Here is a 15,296-nt window from a genome sequence, read left to right as displayed (position 1 = left end):
AGAACATGTAGCAAAAAAAATTAAAAATGATATAAATGACTAACAACATTATCAGTCAAATGGATGTCATTATTTATAGAACACAAAAGAATATATACACTTTTTTCAAATGCACACAAAATATGCATCATAAAACAAGCCTTAATACATTTAAAATGATTTAAATCATGCATAATATGTTCTCTAATTAACATATTATGTTAATCTAATTAAATTAGAAATCAATAACAGAAAGGCATTTGAAAAAATCTCCAAATGATAGGAAAGTAAACAACACACTTCCAAATAACCCATAAGTCAAAGGAGAAATTTTAAAAGAACATATGTATTTTGATCTGGCAGAAGAAGAAAGATTAAATATCAGTATCTCCTTAAGACAAAAGAAAAAGAAAAGATTAAACCTAAAATAAGCAGAAGCAAGGAAATAAAAATGATAAGGCCCTAGGAGAGGGAGTGAAAGTGACAACTTAATGAATAGTTTCCTTTTGGGGTGATGAAAATATTTCGAAACTAAATAAAGGTGATGTTTACACAACACCAATGTACTAAATACTACTCAATTGCATACTCTAACATGGTTAGGTTTATATGCTAAGCAAATTTTTCCTCAATAAAACAAAATGATAAGAATATAAAGAAGTGATATAGAAACTGATTTAAAATTGAGAAAACCAATGAAACCCAAAGCTAGACACAAATTATTAATATCAGAAATAAAAGATGGAATATAGTTGCAGACCCAATAGATATTAAAAGAATAGTAAAATCATATTTTGAACCACTTAATGCAAGTAAATTTTAAAACTTAAACAAATTTCTTGATAGATATAAATTATCAAAGCTCACCTGAAAATGAAGAGATGGGCGGAAGAGTCCTATATCTGCTAAGTAATTGAATTCATAGCTTAAAACTTTCCCTTAAAGAAAACTCCATGCCCAGATGGCCTCACTGTTGAGCTAAACCAAACACTTAATGAGAAAATAATACTAATTCTACACAAAATAGTTCAGAAACTAAAAGAGGAGAAAAATTTCCCAAATCATTCTATGAGATCTAGGTTAGCTCCGATACTAAAATTGTAACGGCACTAAAGAAAACTACACAGGAATATTTCTCATAAATGTAGACACCAAAATTCTTAGCAAGGTATCAGAAAATTGAATCCAGCAATAGATTTTTAAAAATAATACACTATGATTAAGTTGAATTGATCCTAGGAGTACAAGGTTACATTAACATTCAAAAGCCAAGTGACATTCTGGTTAGGTAACAATTGTTTAGAAAACAAAAAGCATAAATGATGAAAAATAAAACTGATAGACATTCTCAAATTAAAGACTTTTTTGTAAAGACACTATCAGGAAAATGAAAAGGCAAGCCACGAACTGGAGAAAAGGTTTGTAAAACATGTATCAGGGACTTTTATCCATGATATACTTTTTTAAAGCCAAATTTTTACAAGTCAGTAATAAGAGAAACAACTCAATACAAAATGCACAAAATAACTGAATATAGTATTCTCCAAAGAAGATCTATGAATTGCCAATAAGCACATGAAAAGACTCTCATGATCTTCGGTCATAAGACAAATAAAAATTAAAACCAAAATGAGATACCATTACACACAAACCAGAATGGCTGAAATTAAAAGGATTGACAATACCACTATGCGAAGTGAAAAAATTCATTGATGTAAAATTCTTGAAAAGGCAAAACTATAGTAAAAGCATATCAGTGATGGCCAGGGATTAGGACTGAGAGGAGGGGAAGGTGCGAAAGAGGACAAAACAACTTTTTAGGGTGAGGAACTGTTCTCAGTCTTGGTGTGGTGGTGCTTGCTTGACTATGTAATTGTCAAAATTCACTGAATTATAGTTTTGAAATGGGTGAATTGTGATGGATGTAAATTACATTTTAATAAAGCTAATTTGAAAACATATGAAAGATGCACCTTGAAAGGAAAAGAATCTTCACATAAAACAATAGTTGTAGGTGTCAGGAAAGCAACTTCATAATCCTGTAAAAATCTTGAAATCAAAATACCCAAGGACTTTTAGTTCACCTTATAATTTCATGTTAAGAATTAATTTTGAGACCCCACAACAATCCCTAAGAAAGGTATTCCCTTATTTTTAATCAAAATTATCCTTTGCCCAAAATATGTGTATGAGCACCCATGTCTTATCTATAATTATTTGATAAGAAATATTGGTTACATTTTTCTAGTAGAAAGTTTTTAAAATATACCAGTTTCAAGCCTTATCAATTCTAATTTTCTTAGAAATTCAAATGATTTTCTAACAGTTTGTCAACAAGGTGTATATAGGTGTATACATATATAGGTGTATATATGTATATAGGTGTATACATATATAGGTGTATATATATGTATACAGGTATAAGGTAAAGCACAGCATTTCTCCCTAACATGTGTTTCACAAGTTGGGATTTTTGCCTAATGGGTTGTATACAATTTGGACATTTATCAGATCTAAGAAAACTTAGCTCTTTTTCAAAAATATATTTTAAGTATTAGATTTTGGAGAAAACAGAATGAAATATTAAATGCATATTATATATATTATATATATTTATATGTGTGCTATTTATATCTAAATATATATTATACATCTAGATATATATTCATGATATATATGTACATATTCATAAGATAGATATCTAATGGATATATATCTTGAAGTAGTTGATAGATAGATAAATAGATAGATATCTTAAAATCAGTCCCTAAATTAGAACTGGAGTTACCAAAAGTAATTTGTATATTTTAAATACATTATTTTAAATTAATGTTTAAATAGTGTTACTAAAAAACATCATAAATCTGAAATACACTCCATATTTAAAGTAGGTTGATTATAAAATAACAAAACTGAAGAATAAGTAGTTTGTCTTAAGTGCTGTTCTTGAACATGAGAAAAACAACTTTGTAGATGACATCTGTGGATATTCTGCAAGAGATCTTTAGATGTTCTCAGCAGCTTTAAAAGTCAATAATGGCTCCATATGAAAAAATTCACAATTTATGCCTTTGTATGTCCTCAAGCATGCTCCTATAGTTATCAATATAGTTATACAATAATCCAAGTAGAACTCCCCACTTCACCAACTAATAAGCACAAATACAATTAACAGAAAGAGAAAGAAAGGAGATAGATGCTACAGAGAACAGGTATATATAAGACAGATTATTTGAGATGAGATTATAGACTATGCTGGAAAGTGTAGAGAAGGAAAGAGAGAAAGAGGAAGGAAGGAAGAAAGAAGTAAGAAAAGGAAGGAAGGAAGGAAGAAAAGAAAGAAGGAGGGAGGGATGGAGGGAGGGAGGGACTAAACATTAATGCAATCTCCCAAAAAGATTTAGGGAATTCTGTACTCAAGATAAAGAAAAAACAAACAAATAAGAAACTTGCATAGAATATTTTGTCAAAAAAGGATTGCCCAATACTTGTAGGAGAAAGTTGAAATAGAAAAGAAAGTTGTGTAGGGAATTCATGATAGTCATGCCATTTGATTTCGGCCCTGTACTTCTGTCTAATAGCAAGGGGGCTGAAGCCCAGCTGTGGGGTTCAAATCCCAGCTTGGCCTTTTGCTGCTATGGGACATTAAGGATATAATTTATCCTTTTTCTATCTCTTTTTTTTTTTTTTTTTTTTTTTTTTTTTTTAAAAAAAAAAACCTCTCCAGGTGAACCTAATGAAAGACTAGGTTTGGGAGCCTGTGGATGAGATAAAAGTCTAAGATTCTATAGTTATATTTCGTGGTTGTTGTATTAGACTGTTCTTGCATTGCTTTGAAGAACTACCTGAGACTGGGTGATTTATAAAGAAAAGAGGTTAACTGACTCACAGTTCTACAGGCTGTACAGGAAGCATGGCTGGGGGAGGCCTCAGGAAACCTACAATAATGACAGATGGCAAGGGGAAGTAGGCACGTCTTACATGACCAGAAGGAGAAAGAGAGAAGTGGGAGGTGCTATACACTTTTAAACAACCAAATCTCATGAGAACTCTCTCAACATCACAAGAACAGCAAGGGGGAAATCCGACCCCATGATCCAATCACTTCCCACCAGGCCTCTCCTCCAACACTGAGGATTACAATTAGACATGAGACTTGGGCAGGGACACAAATCCAAACTAAAGCAGTTGTACACAGCAAACCACCATGAATTCAAAGTAAATTAGATACTTGGAAATATTTTCTGTCCTTCAAACTATATTGCAGCTGCTACATACATAGAAGTTTTTCAATAAATATTGAATAATTCAAAGAAGACACTTATTTTAGAGAAATAATTCTTATTCATCTGGAACCTTCCACAACAGAATCTTATTTTTGTGTTATTGATGCACTATTTTCCATATATGTACAAAATTGTATGCATATGTAATAACTCATTTTTACTTCTAGGAAATTCCCAGACCCACTACTATAATAATACTCTAAGTAGGGTATTTTATTTATATGTAAACACAAGCTGAGATTTTTTTTCTGCATCTATAAAATGAAGATGTGACCAGGCCTCTCATACAGAGACACTGAAGGTAATGATACTAATAACCCCTGTGATGGTAGCAGGCAAAGTTTTCATAATCAAAATCAACAAAAAATAGCCGAACCCTTGGCTTGCAGGGATAATATTTCTTTTCTTATTGTCAGGCTTTTGCTTCTTCTATATAAATAAGAAAGGTTTAGCACGTTATTCCCAGATGTTCTGCACCCAAAGGGAAACGTTGTGCTTATTTCAATAGGAATTTGACCTTTGCTTTAGGTGAAACCATCAGAGCTCTTGGATGAGCAGCTCATCTTTCTGGCTCCTGAAGCATTGTTCATTTATACATGACTACATTTCATCTGTCCTTAAACCTTAAGTGGGGGTCAATAAACACAGTTGTTTGACTTGGACAGTACAACTCTTATATTCCTAGTGACATTATAACTACTTAACAATTCTCCTATGACTTTAGAACCTAATAAAATCCATTGACAAAACATAAGAATAAACAAAGTATACCTCTCAGGTAGGCCTGTCAGAAAGATGTAGGCTTAAATTTACACTGCAGCAGTTGCAAAGCTTGGAGATACAGGTATTAGGGTTCTCACAGCAGTCTAGCTAGAACACTATTGGGGGATAACTGGGCAATTATAAAAGAAGAGTCATCACCATGCTAAGTTTAATTGTGACCAATTTTATTTTAGAACTGCATTGTTGGGTGCTTTATGGTAATGGAGATTTTATTCAATATTTATTTTTGCATATTTTTTAAAAATTCCCAAAGTGGTGCTTTTATACACATCTTCCCAATAGTAGTCAAGTCTGGAGATGATTTGTACTGTAGCCTCAAGGATGCAAGAACAATGAAGTAAATCACAATTCTGGGTAGGTTTTTACAGATATCTGCTACCAAGACAAGGAAAAAGCTCAGGGTTTTCAGTCCCTTTAAATAGTTCTTCATCTAACGCAAGAGAAATAAACTTTGAAAAAGTTCCATTTTCAACCCCTCCTCTGACTTTTTAAGTTGTAGGACTCATGCAGTTCATATTTGTTGCTGTTTTAGGCACTGCTATAAGTACCAAACTATAACAGACTCAAGAAATCCAGTTTTTCAATATAATTATTAAATAGTTCTCAAAATAACCTTATGGAAGTTACACTGTCGGAAGGATGGTGACTTGACATGTGATGCACTAAACATGCACAGTTTTTAAATTCTGCGTTGTCCTAAACATCATATAATCAACCAAAGCCTAGATTTGATAATGGACCTCAACAAGGCTCACATTTGAGAAATGAAATAACAAAGATGAATAGATTTATAGGTTCATCATATCAAAGAGGTAATCATTTGTGACTTTCCAACATTTTAAAATAAAAGATTGTATAACTTTACTCCATTCAACTAAAATGTGGCTTGAAAAAAACATAGCATTCTGGATATAAAGCATTCTGTTAACATTGCTCTTCAGTACCTTGCTTTATTATTATTATTTTTTGGTATGTTTGCATGTTGCATCCAGAGCTACAGATTTTCCACAGTGCTTTTCTGCCTCATTCAAGTATAATAAAAGTAGAAATCTATAGAAGCTCTAAGGTTAAACAAACTGTACATCATACAAAAAATTAACTTAATTTACACAGTCAAAAAGTATTGGCAATGCCCTTTATAAATCTTATCAAAGATGCATCACAAAGAATACTACAATCCACATATGTGGTCATCAGCATACAAATGCCATTTTGATTTAGGTGGTACAGAACTGAGTATCTGTTAAATGTACACACGTAGAATCAGCAATTTGTACCGTATATATTTCTTTTAAAGTAACAGTATTGTCAATCTAATCTAAGGTACAGGATTTTCTTATTGCATATTTATTGTTGCTGAGGCAGTTAGTTATGATACAATAACATAATATCCATAATAATTTTAAATAAAAACATTTCTCCTGGCAACAATATAAAGAATATATTTTTTCTAAAATCAATGAGAACATCGCTACATACAGATTTACTCAAATACCAAAAAACATGACCTTAAGGCATCTGCCAGAAAAACAGATGTACATATTTATATGAACTAAATTATGCAAGAAAAATTATTGCACAAAATCCTATTATTTTCAAAATAAAATATTCTTCTGTCTAAATGTACATAATTCCTTATTTCTTCATCAAATCATGTTAACTGGCTTGCTCAAAACCACTCTGCCTCTTCTTAAATAAGGTTTAAGAAACATTCACTGACAATATTACTGGGCTTGACTCAGGAAAGACATTAGTACTGACATAGGGTTTGCAAAAACTATTTCCTACATTAAGAAGTGCTTTGGAGGAAACTAGATTTGAGGATTCATTTCACATTCTTAAATATTCTGATTTACAAATATCTTAAGATTCAGGGTCTTTTATGCCAAACAAAATGGAATTCGTATAAGAAAATTTATTCATGAAAATAATCAATCTTTTCCTGAAAATCCACATTTTCTACCAGAGAATGAAGGTCTATTGATTATGAGACATTTCACAGTGTTCTCCTCTTGATCAGGAGCCTACTTCTTCACCTTAATTAAGAAACAATTCATTAGAATTCCTGAATCCTATTATTAGGATATTCGCATAGAACAGCACTAGTAACAGCAGTCACACACAGTTTTTATTTAGAAGGGAGGGACTTTTTCTACAGAATGCTGTTATTAATATAAAAATAGTAAAAATTGGATTCCCATTAACATGCATCCACACCTTCAGTTACTCCTAAACTGAGTACAGTGTCTCTAAGTATTGAAAAGGAGCATCATTCCACTATAGAGAGCCCTGTGCTGCCTGGTTATCTGATAATAAGATAAACAAAGACATTCAGTTTCTAAAGGAGTCTCTGAATCTGCCCTTTAAATGTGGGTATCTTAGCAGCATAATATACTTAGCATAATAATTGAGAAAGTTAATGAAATTAGAAATGATACTATGTTTCATACTTAGAGCATGCTTTAAATTAAGCAGCTAGGTTTTTTTTTGTTTTTGTTTTTGTTTTTTAAATACTTTGTATGTGTATGTTAGAATCTCAGCTAATAACTTCCAGGCAAAGCACATTATTATCATTATTTTAATACAAATTTGCAATTCCTTTTCCTTTTAATTTATTCCTTCAGAGCAGGGGCTATGTCAGTTATTTTATTCCCCACATCCTCAGTTACTGTACCCTGCATATGACTGGTACAAAAAGCAATGAATAGTTTTTAAATGAACATGTTATTAATGAATTTTAATTAACTGAAAAAACAATCATGCTATAGTTTGCTGCTTTTCTAAGACATGCTAAAGTAGATAATCATCAAAATATACCACTTAGTAATATTTTCACTTAAAAAAACAGCTCCTAAATTCCAATACTATTTCTCTATACCCCTGAAATATCACGGATGCAATACGTAAGGGTAAAAAGAAAAAAGTGAGAGTGGGATTCAGAAAGAACCATGACTCTATTACAGGCCAGATAAAGACTATGTACTAACGCCAGAAGTCTTTTTAGTTTATACAATTCTGTTATATAACAGGTGTTGCTTCTTTGAAAAATAATTTCAAAAAGCAGAGGAGCTTACAAATATTTGGTTTAGTTACTATAGAAAATATGGGCACTGTAGAATATAAGATAACACTTTCCTTTATTTTGGAACTCACCCCAATTTAACTTCATTCTCACTATATCCACCATAATACTAGGAAGTCTAAGTTTAAGAGCAGACTTTGAACTGGTTTGAAATACAAATATTTGGTAGTATTATTCTGGATAATTTTAAGAATAACATGCAGAATTTTTTTTTCTGCTTTTGCTTTTAAAACAGAATAAAACCACTAATTTTGCATCAAAATAAGGCACGAATCACTTTTAAATACCTTGAGACAATTATTTATGAGTGGCTAAATATCCTCAAAACAACACAGTATTATAACCAAACACCTTGAAAGGTGGCTGAAAAGTAGCACAAAATTTGGATTTCTGAAGCCATGATGTCGATTAAGCAAATGAACTAAAAACCAAGTTTGACCTATGCTACACTTATTCTTCAGACTGAGTTCTGAAAAAACAAAACAAGAAACTGTACCTCATTTCAAAATCCAAATTAAAAGGCTGATTTGCATTCTTTTCACAAATTATGAAGGAATATTTGCCAAGCAGATTAACAACCAGAGTAACCTTCTTTCCTTGATTTAAAACAGCTCTTTTGCTGTATGGACTTCTTCCATTATAAACCTCAGTAAAGTAAGTTATAATTTTGTAATAAGCTTATAAAGGCAACATTTGACAAGAACCTTGAGCCTTCTGTATTAAAAAGTAAGGATTAAACATTGTTTTCCTTAATGTATACAGTCCATATTTATAAGGGAAACAAGACTTGTCTTCTTATTCATAATGAATAAGTGTCCCAAATAACACATATCCATTTAGATTTTGAAACATAGGTTTTAAAGAAACTTGGTCATTTTCTTTAAATTATTTCAAACCCTCTTCTTGGATTTTAACTGAAATTATATTCTTTCAATAAATATTTAGAATATAGTCTTATTGGGGTTCTTTAATAGTTTCTTGAAAGTATTTTGTTTTTGTAATGTTGTAATGATTTCTGGAACATATTTTCTAAAAAGAAATGTAAAAAAAATCAGGTATACAGTGGATATACTGAAAATGCTAATAACAATTTAACCATACTGTCACTGCTTTTTTCCCTGATTCTACCTGTTAATCCAGTCTATCATGAAGTCATCAGTACATGATTCCTTCTCAGACGAATTCCAAAGCTCAACAGTGAATCTGAGAAAGAAGAAACAAATTTTCTATACAGAATTCCCAATAATTTATGTAGATACTTCTCTGCCCTAAAGAAGGGGAATTATGACTCCTCACTCCTGCATGTAGTGACTTCCTTCAAAAACGACAGCATGGAAAGGGCAGGAAGAACTTTAGAGTGACAAACGCTACCACCTCAGCCAGGTTATCAAGCTCCGAGTCAGCATTCACACATCATGTTGACAGTACATATCCTTGATATGACCTGATGAAAATGGCACTTTACTTCTGTGATCATCTCCTCAAAACCCATAATCCCAGTCTAATCATGAAAAAAATATCCAATAAACTCCAAGAGAGGAGCAAGCTACAATTTATCTGACAGTATTCTTCAAAGCTGTCAATGTTATCAAAAATAAGCAAAGTCTAAGAAACTGTCACAGGCAAGAGGAGCCTAAGGAGACATTCCAACTCAATATAATGTGGAATTCTGAACAGGACCTTGATGTGGAAAATAGATATCAGGAGAAAACTAAGAAAATTTGAATAAAGTATGGACTATCAATATTGGTTCATTAATTGGGGCAAATGTACCATAGTAACGTAAGATGTTAATAACAGGGGTAGATGGGAACTCTCTGTACTCTTTGCAATTTTTCTGTAAATCTAAAACTTCTAAAATACCAAGTCAATTATTTTAAAAACTAAATTTGAGATGATGATCTGAAGCATTTTGATAGAGAATTATTAGTTTAAAAAGATTTTTTTTTTTTTTTTTTGGTCAGGACAGTTTATATTGTATTTGGCTTTCTTGGGGTGGGCCCCTAAATAGCAAAGGCATACAGAGAGACTGTGAGAACTTGTTAGAGTGTCTCATTTGTAAACAGAAGTCATTAACTTCACATTGAAGTTCAGTACTTCCTATATTTCACTGAATGAAAGGTAAATGTATACTTTTATACTTATTGGAAAACACAGCTACAGTGCTTTTATAAGCAAATTAAGTATTTCCATAAGAGCTTTTTAATCTTGAAAAGATGAATTTTGACCTTGATTTGATGAACAGAAAAAGGCATTATTGCTCTGCAGAACACTAATAACTTATCTTTCAAACTTTACACATACTTTCATACATTATTTAAGTATGCTTAATACAGCTTTAAGATTAAGGCAATTAGTGGGTTAACAGTTTCATCAGTTTCAGGCTAGTTTTGATAAGTTTTGATATCTTGATCACTTCATGCTCAACCAGATTAGTATAGTAGCTACTGGTTATATGCATGGGTTATATATGCATACTTAGTTTAAATAAAATGAACGGCATTAAGCACCAAACACTGGGAAATCTTACGTTCAATACATACTTTTAACATACATACACACTAGTACCTGATTTAAAAGCACAGTAGAATTCGCTTTATATTTAAAAATCAATGCATTTCATATATCCTCAAAATGAACAAGTGAGGAAAGTGTTCCAAATGCAAAAAAAAAAAAAAAAAAAAAAATTAAATAGTAAGGTTGCCATTCCTACAAATAATTCTGTTTATGATGCAGATTGCACTGAATCTCAAAATGTCTCCATAGAAGCTTGGATGCAAGATTTAAGCTTGGTTTCCATTTGTGTTTTTGTCTGAAATGTTCAAGCTTTGTTGGAAGTCAGATGTCATATGACATAATGATACTACTTCATGGAGCAGTCCAATATCTTCTGAAGTCTCTTTGGCTTCTTTCCCTTCTTTCTCCCAAGGAACAAAAGTCGATGAATGCCGCCCAAGACCAGGTATAAGCAGATCATCTGAAATCTGGGTTAGTGTTTCCCTGTTTTCTGTTTTTCCTTTATCAGTCTGGGAAACTTCAGGGGAAGTGAGTTGGAAATCCAATCCTGAAGCAGGGTCACTCACATTGCCAGCACTGAGGTGCTTGTCACTGTTTTCTTCTTTCAGGATAAACAGAGAATCTGTCAAACCACTAGAGGAAACCCGCTTCCTGGGAGATGGAGGGAGGTGTTTGCCATGGAGGGCACTATCATCTTGTCCAAGATTCCACTCTGCTTGGTCACCAGAACCACTGCAGAGGAAAGCCAGGTTATTCTCACTAGGAGCATTAGATTTATTCTGAAAAAAGAAGAAACAACAAATTCAGAAAACTTTTAATAAGCATTAATTTAGTACTTTTTTTCTCATTTTGAAATAAATGTTAATAGTGTTAAGTTCCTCTCAGAGAAAATACAGCATTGAGAGTTAATTTTACACACTTCCAAATGGCTCTATTAACAGGGATGAAATGGAATGGACTTTGGTTTCCATTGCCTTGCAGCTGTCACCTATCAAATTCAAACTAGATTATATAATTAATGCCAAGTTCTGAAGTCACTTACAATAAGAACAGGATTGTCATTACTCATACTTCTATCTCTGCTGTTTTTATAGCATTCAGTTGAATTTGCATAAAACAATGTTAAAAAATAAAATCATGTTCATTTTTGGGTAAGAAAAAATGATTTGAATGAATACATTTAGTGAATTTTTTTGAAAACTCAGGAAATATAGGGAAAAAGGGAAAACATTTCACATTTAAAAAATTCCCCACAGACAAGTATAAAATTAGACAGCAAGAAAACATTATTGCTTGACAAAATAATTATGACAATAACCACCAGAACTAGATAAATGAAAGGGAAAATACTAGAATTTTATTAATAGAAATAATTTCTAGTGATTAAATTTTATCAAATTTTTGAAGTTTTGACCCTTACCTATTTAGAGGCTAAATGCTTCTACCAACAAAGATTATAAGATCCAGAATGACAGCAAAGGCAAGAATATTTTCTTCTAATTTTACAAGTTAAAAAAATCTACTAACCGTAGGTTTATAATCAATGTCATCCATTGATCTAAAGAAATCCAAGCTCTTTGCAGCTGCCAGCTTCCCCTGATCTGAGCTGTGTGTGCTCAATGTATCAAGAATCTCTCCTAGTAAGTCCATTTCACCTGAGTAAGGAGTCTTCACTCTTGTTTCAACAGAGTCATCACTCTCATAAAGATAAGCAGAAGCTTCTTCACCATCTTCAGAAGATAACCTGAAGAAAAATAAAACACACAGTAGTAGATAAATAACCATATTTACTGCATGTAAGTAATCTCTCACCAATTACATTACATTAATGAGTTAACAAAATCAATAATTGGTTCATGACCAAATTCTTTATAGTGATATGCATACCAATTCAAATATGGAAATATTTTATACATGCATTAAGAACAAGTAAAAAGTTTACAGTACCTTAGGAAACTGAAAGTAGAAGTAGGGCTTTTCACAGTTTAATTCTGTGGAATTTGGGACCCTAACTTCAGGAATATTAGATTGAACTACTTGGAAAGTTTGCTATAGCCTAAATTCACTTTCCATATTTAATATGGTTTTCCTTTATTTATTCACTTATTTTAGAGGAGAATGCACATTCCTTTATGTAGACAGAGATATATTTAATGAAGAAAAAGAATGTTCATTTTGTCATTGTCATATATCAATTGCAAAAAGCTAAACATATATTTCCCTTATATTAAAATTAATTTTTAACACTTTTTATTAAATTTTCATCTTCTGATATCACCATAAACTTGTCTCCTGTACCCTCAATTCCATTTCTTTCTATTGACTATTATCACCATTCCCGATATTTAACCTTCCTTTCTTCAGAATGAGTAAGAGCCTAATTTAGATGGGCTTCTATTGCCCCTTTAACACTATCCCAGGTATCTCTGTAGACATTATTGCTTTCCAAGAACAAAATATTTAAGGTCCATCTTAGTTTCCTGTCCCAAGATATCCCCCACAACATTGCAGAGCACTGCAAGGTCCTTTTGCTGAAGAACACTGTAAAAGGGCAACATTTGAGCTCTAGGAGCGCATACTCTTGAAAATACCCTTTATTACCAAAAACTTCTGCTGTTAAGCCATACCACTTAATAGGACACCAAAATCCATTACTTACTTGCTTGCTCTTTCAATATCATCATCATCATCATCATCATAGAGAGCACTGTCAAGGCTCTTAAGAGGCCTTTTTAAGCGTGCCTGGAGAGAGATTGACAATAAATTGGCATTGGCAGTTTAAAATAAGGCTCTTTAGCAAATTTTAAAGAAACAATGTGATTTGATAAGAAACACTTTTGCAAGAAATATGCATTCAGGGTTTTTGAATATTACCCAATAACCTGACAAACTGGGACAGGAAGAAAGGGAAGCAATAAGGTATATTTATCTCAACACTTACTAACTTCTCAAACCAATAAAAAAAAATACAAAAAAACCCACAAATCACTGGATTGAATACATATGCACAGTCACACAGACTTTCAGGCCCTGATTTAGGAATACTTGACTTATACTCAATCATACCCCCATGCACCCATCACCCAGTTTCAACAATTACAGTATTTGCCAATTTTGTTTCTTTTATCCCCGGCCCACACTCTCCTCTACCCCAAGCATTTTAAAGCTGTGCTTCTCCAATCTTAATGTGCATATAAATCACTTAGGGACTTATAAAAATGTAAAAGTGTAGATTCTGGTTCTATAGTGTTTCTGAGTCTGAATTTCTGCATTTCTAACAAGCTCTTAGGTAAAGTCAGTACTGCTGAATCTTGAGGGGTCACACTTTGAATCATTAAGTTTTTGAAGCAAAGCCCAGGCAACCTATTGATTCACCTGAAGTACTTCACTATGTATTTTTAACAACTTTTTAAAAAACATAACCAAAACGTCATTATCATACCTAGCAGTTAATAACTGTTCTTTAATATCTTATATTACTCAGGCCATATTCACATTCCTCTATTTCTCCCCAGATTTTTTAGTATGCTTCTTTCGACCAGAGTTAATGTTGTATTTGGTAGATATTTTTCTCAGGTCTCTTTCAAGGGACTCAGTTCAACCTTCCCTCTCCTATAAGCCATTCATACCCTTTAACATGTTATCCTGTCCTCATTTCCTATCAATTGGTAGCTATATCTGGAAACTTAGCCTCAGTTTCTTTTTCATCTTCCTTTGTTTTTGGCAAGAATATTACATGGGTATTGATATGTGCATTTTTACTTTATCATATGTGTAGGTACATAATGTTTAAATATCTCATTTTTGGTGGTGCTAATTTTCATTAATGACTTCAGGTGTGATTCGTTGAGCCATCCATTATACATCTCATTATCAACTTTTGACTTGAAGGTTTTTAGCATTCCATGATAACCACTGGCTAAATCCACTATTTCATTAGGGGCTAAAGAATTATGCTTTTCTAGAGCATTCCTTCTATATTTATTTGCTGGCATTCTATAAAGAAGAGCTTTACCTTATCAACTGTTTGACTATTCCAAAATACAATGTAAAGGAAAGGCAGGACAAATCCTTGATTTCTTTCCTTTTAACAATTTTCAGAGTGATGACCTAGCTAGTGTCCTAACAATGTCCAAAGGCAAGTCATGAGCGTTTTTTTAAAATTTCCATTATTAATAGATACTTAATGTTGTTCAACCCACAATTCTTCTTCTTGATGTTCAAATTGTTCCATCTTTGAAATATTACATGATTGTTTTTAAAATAGTCCTTATCTTTTAGAGCTATATCTTGAAATAGTCTCAGATTAAATGATACGCTTTGGGGTATTCATTTCAAAATAATTTAATGGTGGAGAAAGAGCATAGGTGAGGCTGTGACTGAAATAAGATTGGCCAGGAGTTGGTAATTGGTGAAAGCTACATGAAAGGTTCCTGGGGATTTTTATAAGCTTCTCCTTCCTTCTGCATAGGTTTGAAATTTTCAAAATAAAGGTTTTTTTGTTTTTGTTTTTTAATGACCCCATCTGTTACCAGTGGTAGCCCTTTCAAGTTGATTCCTGTGTCCTTTGACATAAACTCAGAAGTGGTTAGTAAGCTTCCTGGTTTGGGCACAATAAGATGTCTCACTTCAACTTAGAATTTTTCTGC

At 32.4% G+C, this 15,296-nt stretch overlaps 2 protein-coding genes across 11 annotated transcripts in view; one reads left to right on the top strand and one right to left on the bottom strand.

The window, feature by feature from the left end:
- The window catches only part of CRB1 (crumbs cell polarity complex component 1), a 266,490-nt gene that overhangs the window by 224,901 nt on the left and 26,293 nt on the right, over nt 1–15,296 (top strand). The gene's annotated exons all lie outside the window — the stretch shown is intronic.
- The window catches only part of DENND1B (DENN domain containing 1B), a 277,692-nt gene continuing 267,591 nt past the window's right edge, over nt 5,196–15,296 (bottom strand). For 7 of the 10 annotated variants that reach the window (XM_017951054.3, XM_021933942.2, XM_021933941.2 and 4 more), the window contains 3 exons: nt 13,307–13,389; nt 12,175–12,391; nt 5,196–11,426 (listed from right to left, as the gene is read on the bottom strand). In XM_017951054.3, the coding sequence (XP_017806543.1) occupies nt 10,914–11,426; nt 12,175–12,391; nt 13,307–13,389 (813 nt within the window). In that variant the 3' untranslated portion in view covers nt 5,196–10,913. The remainder of the gene's footprint in view (nt 11,427–12,174; nt 12,392–13,306; nt 13,390–15,296) is intronic. The other 3 variants (XR_002520216.2, XR_002520214.2, XR_002520210.2) reach the window with 3 other exon arrangements.

Source organism: Papio anubis, chromosome 1 (assembly GCF_008728515.1).
Source record: "Papio anubis isolate 15944 chromosome 1, Panubis1.0, whole genome shotgun sequence".
Lineage (NCBI taxonomy): Eukaryota > Metazoa > Chordata > Mammalia > Primates > Cercopithecidae > Papio > Papio anubis.
This window is presented reverse-complemented; position numbering and strand designations above follow the sequence as displayed.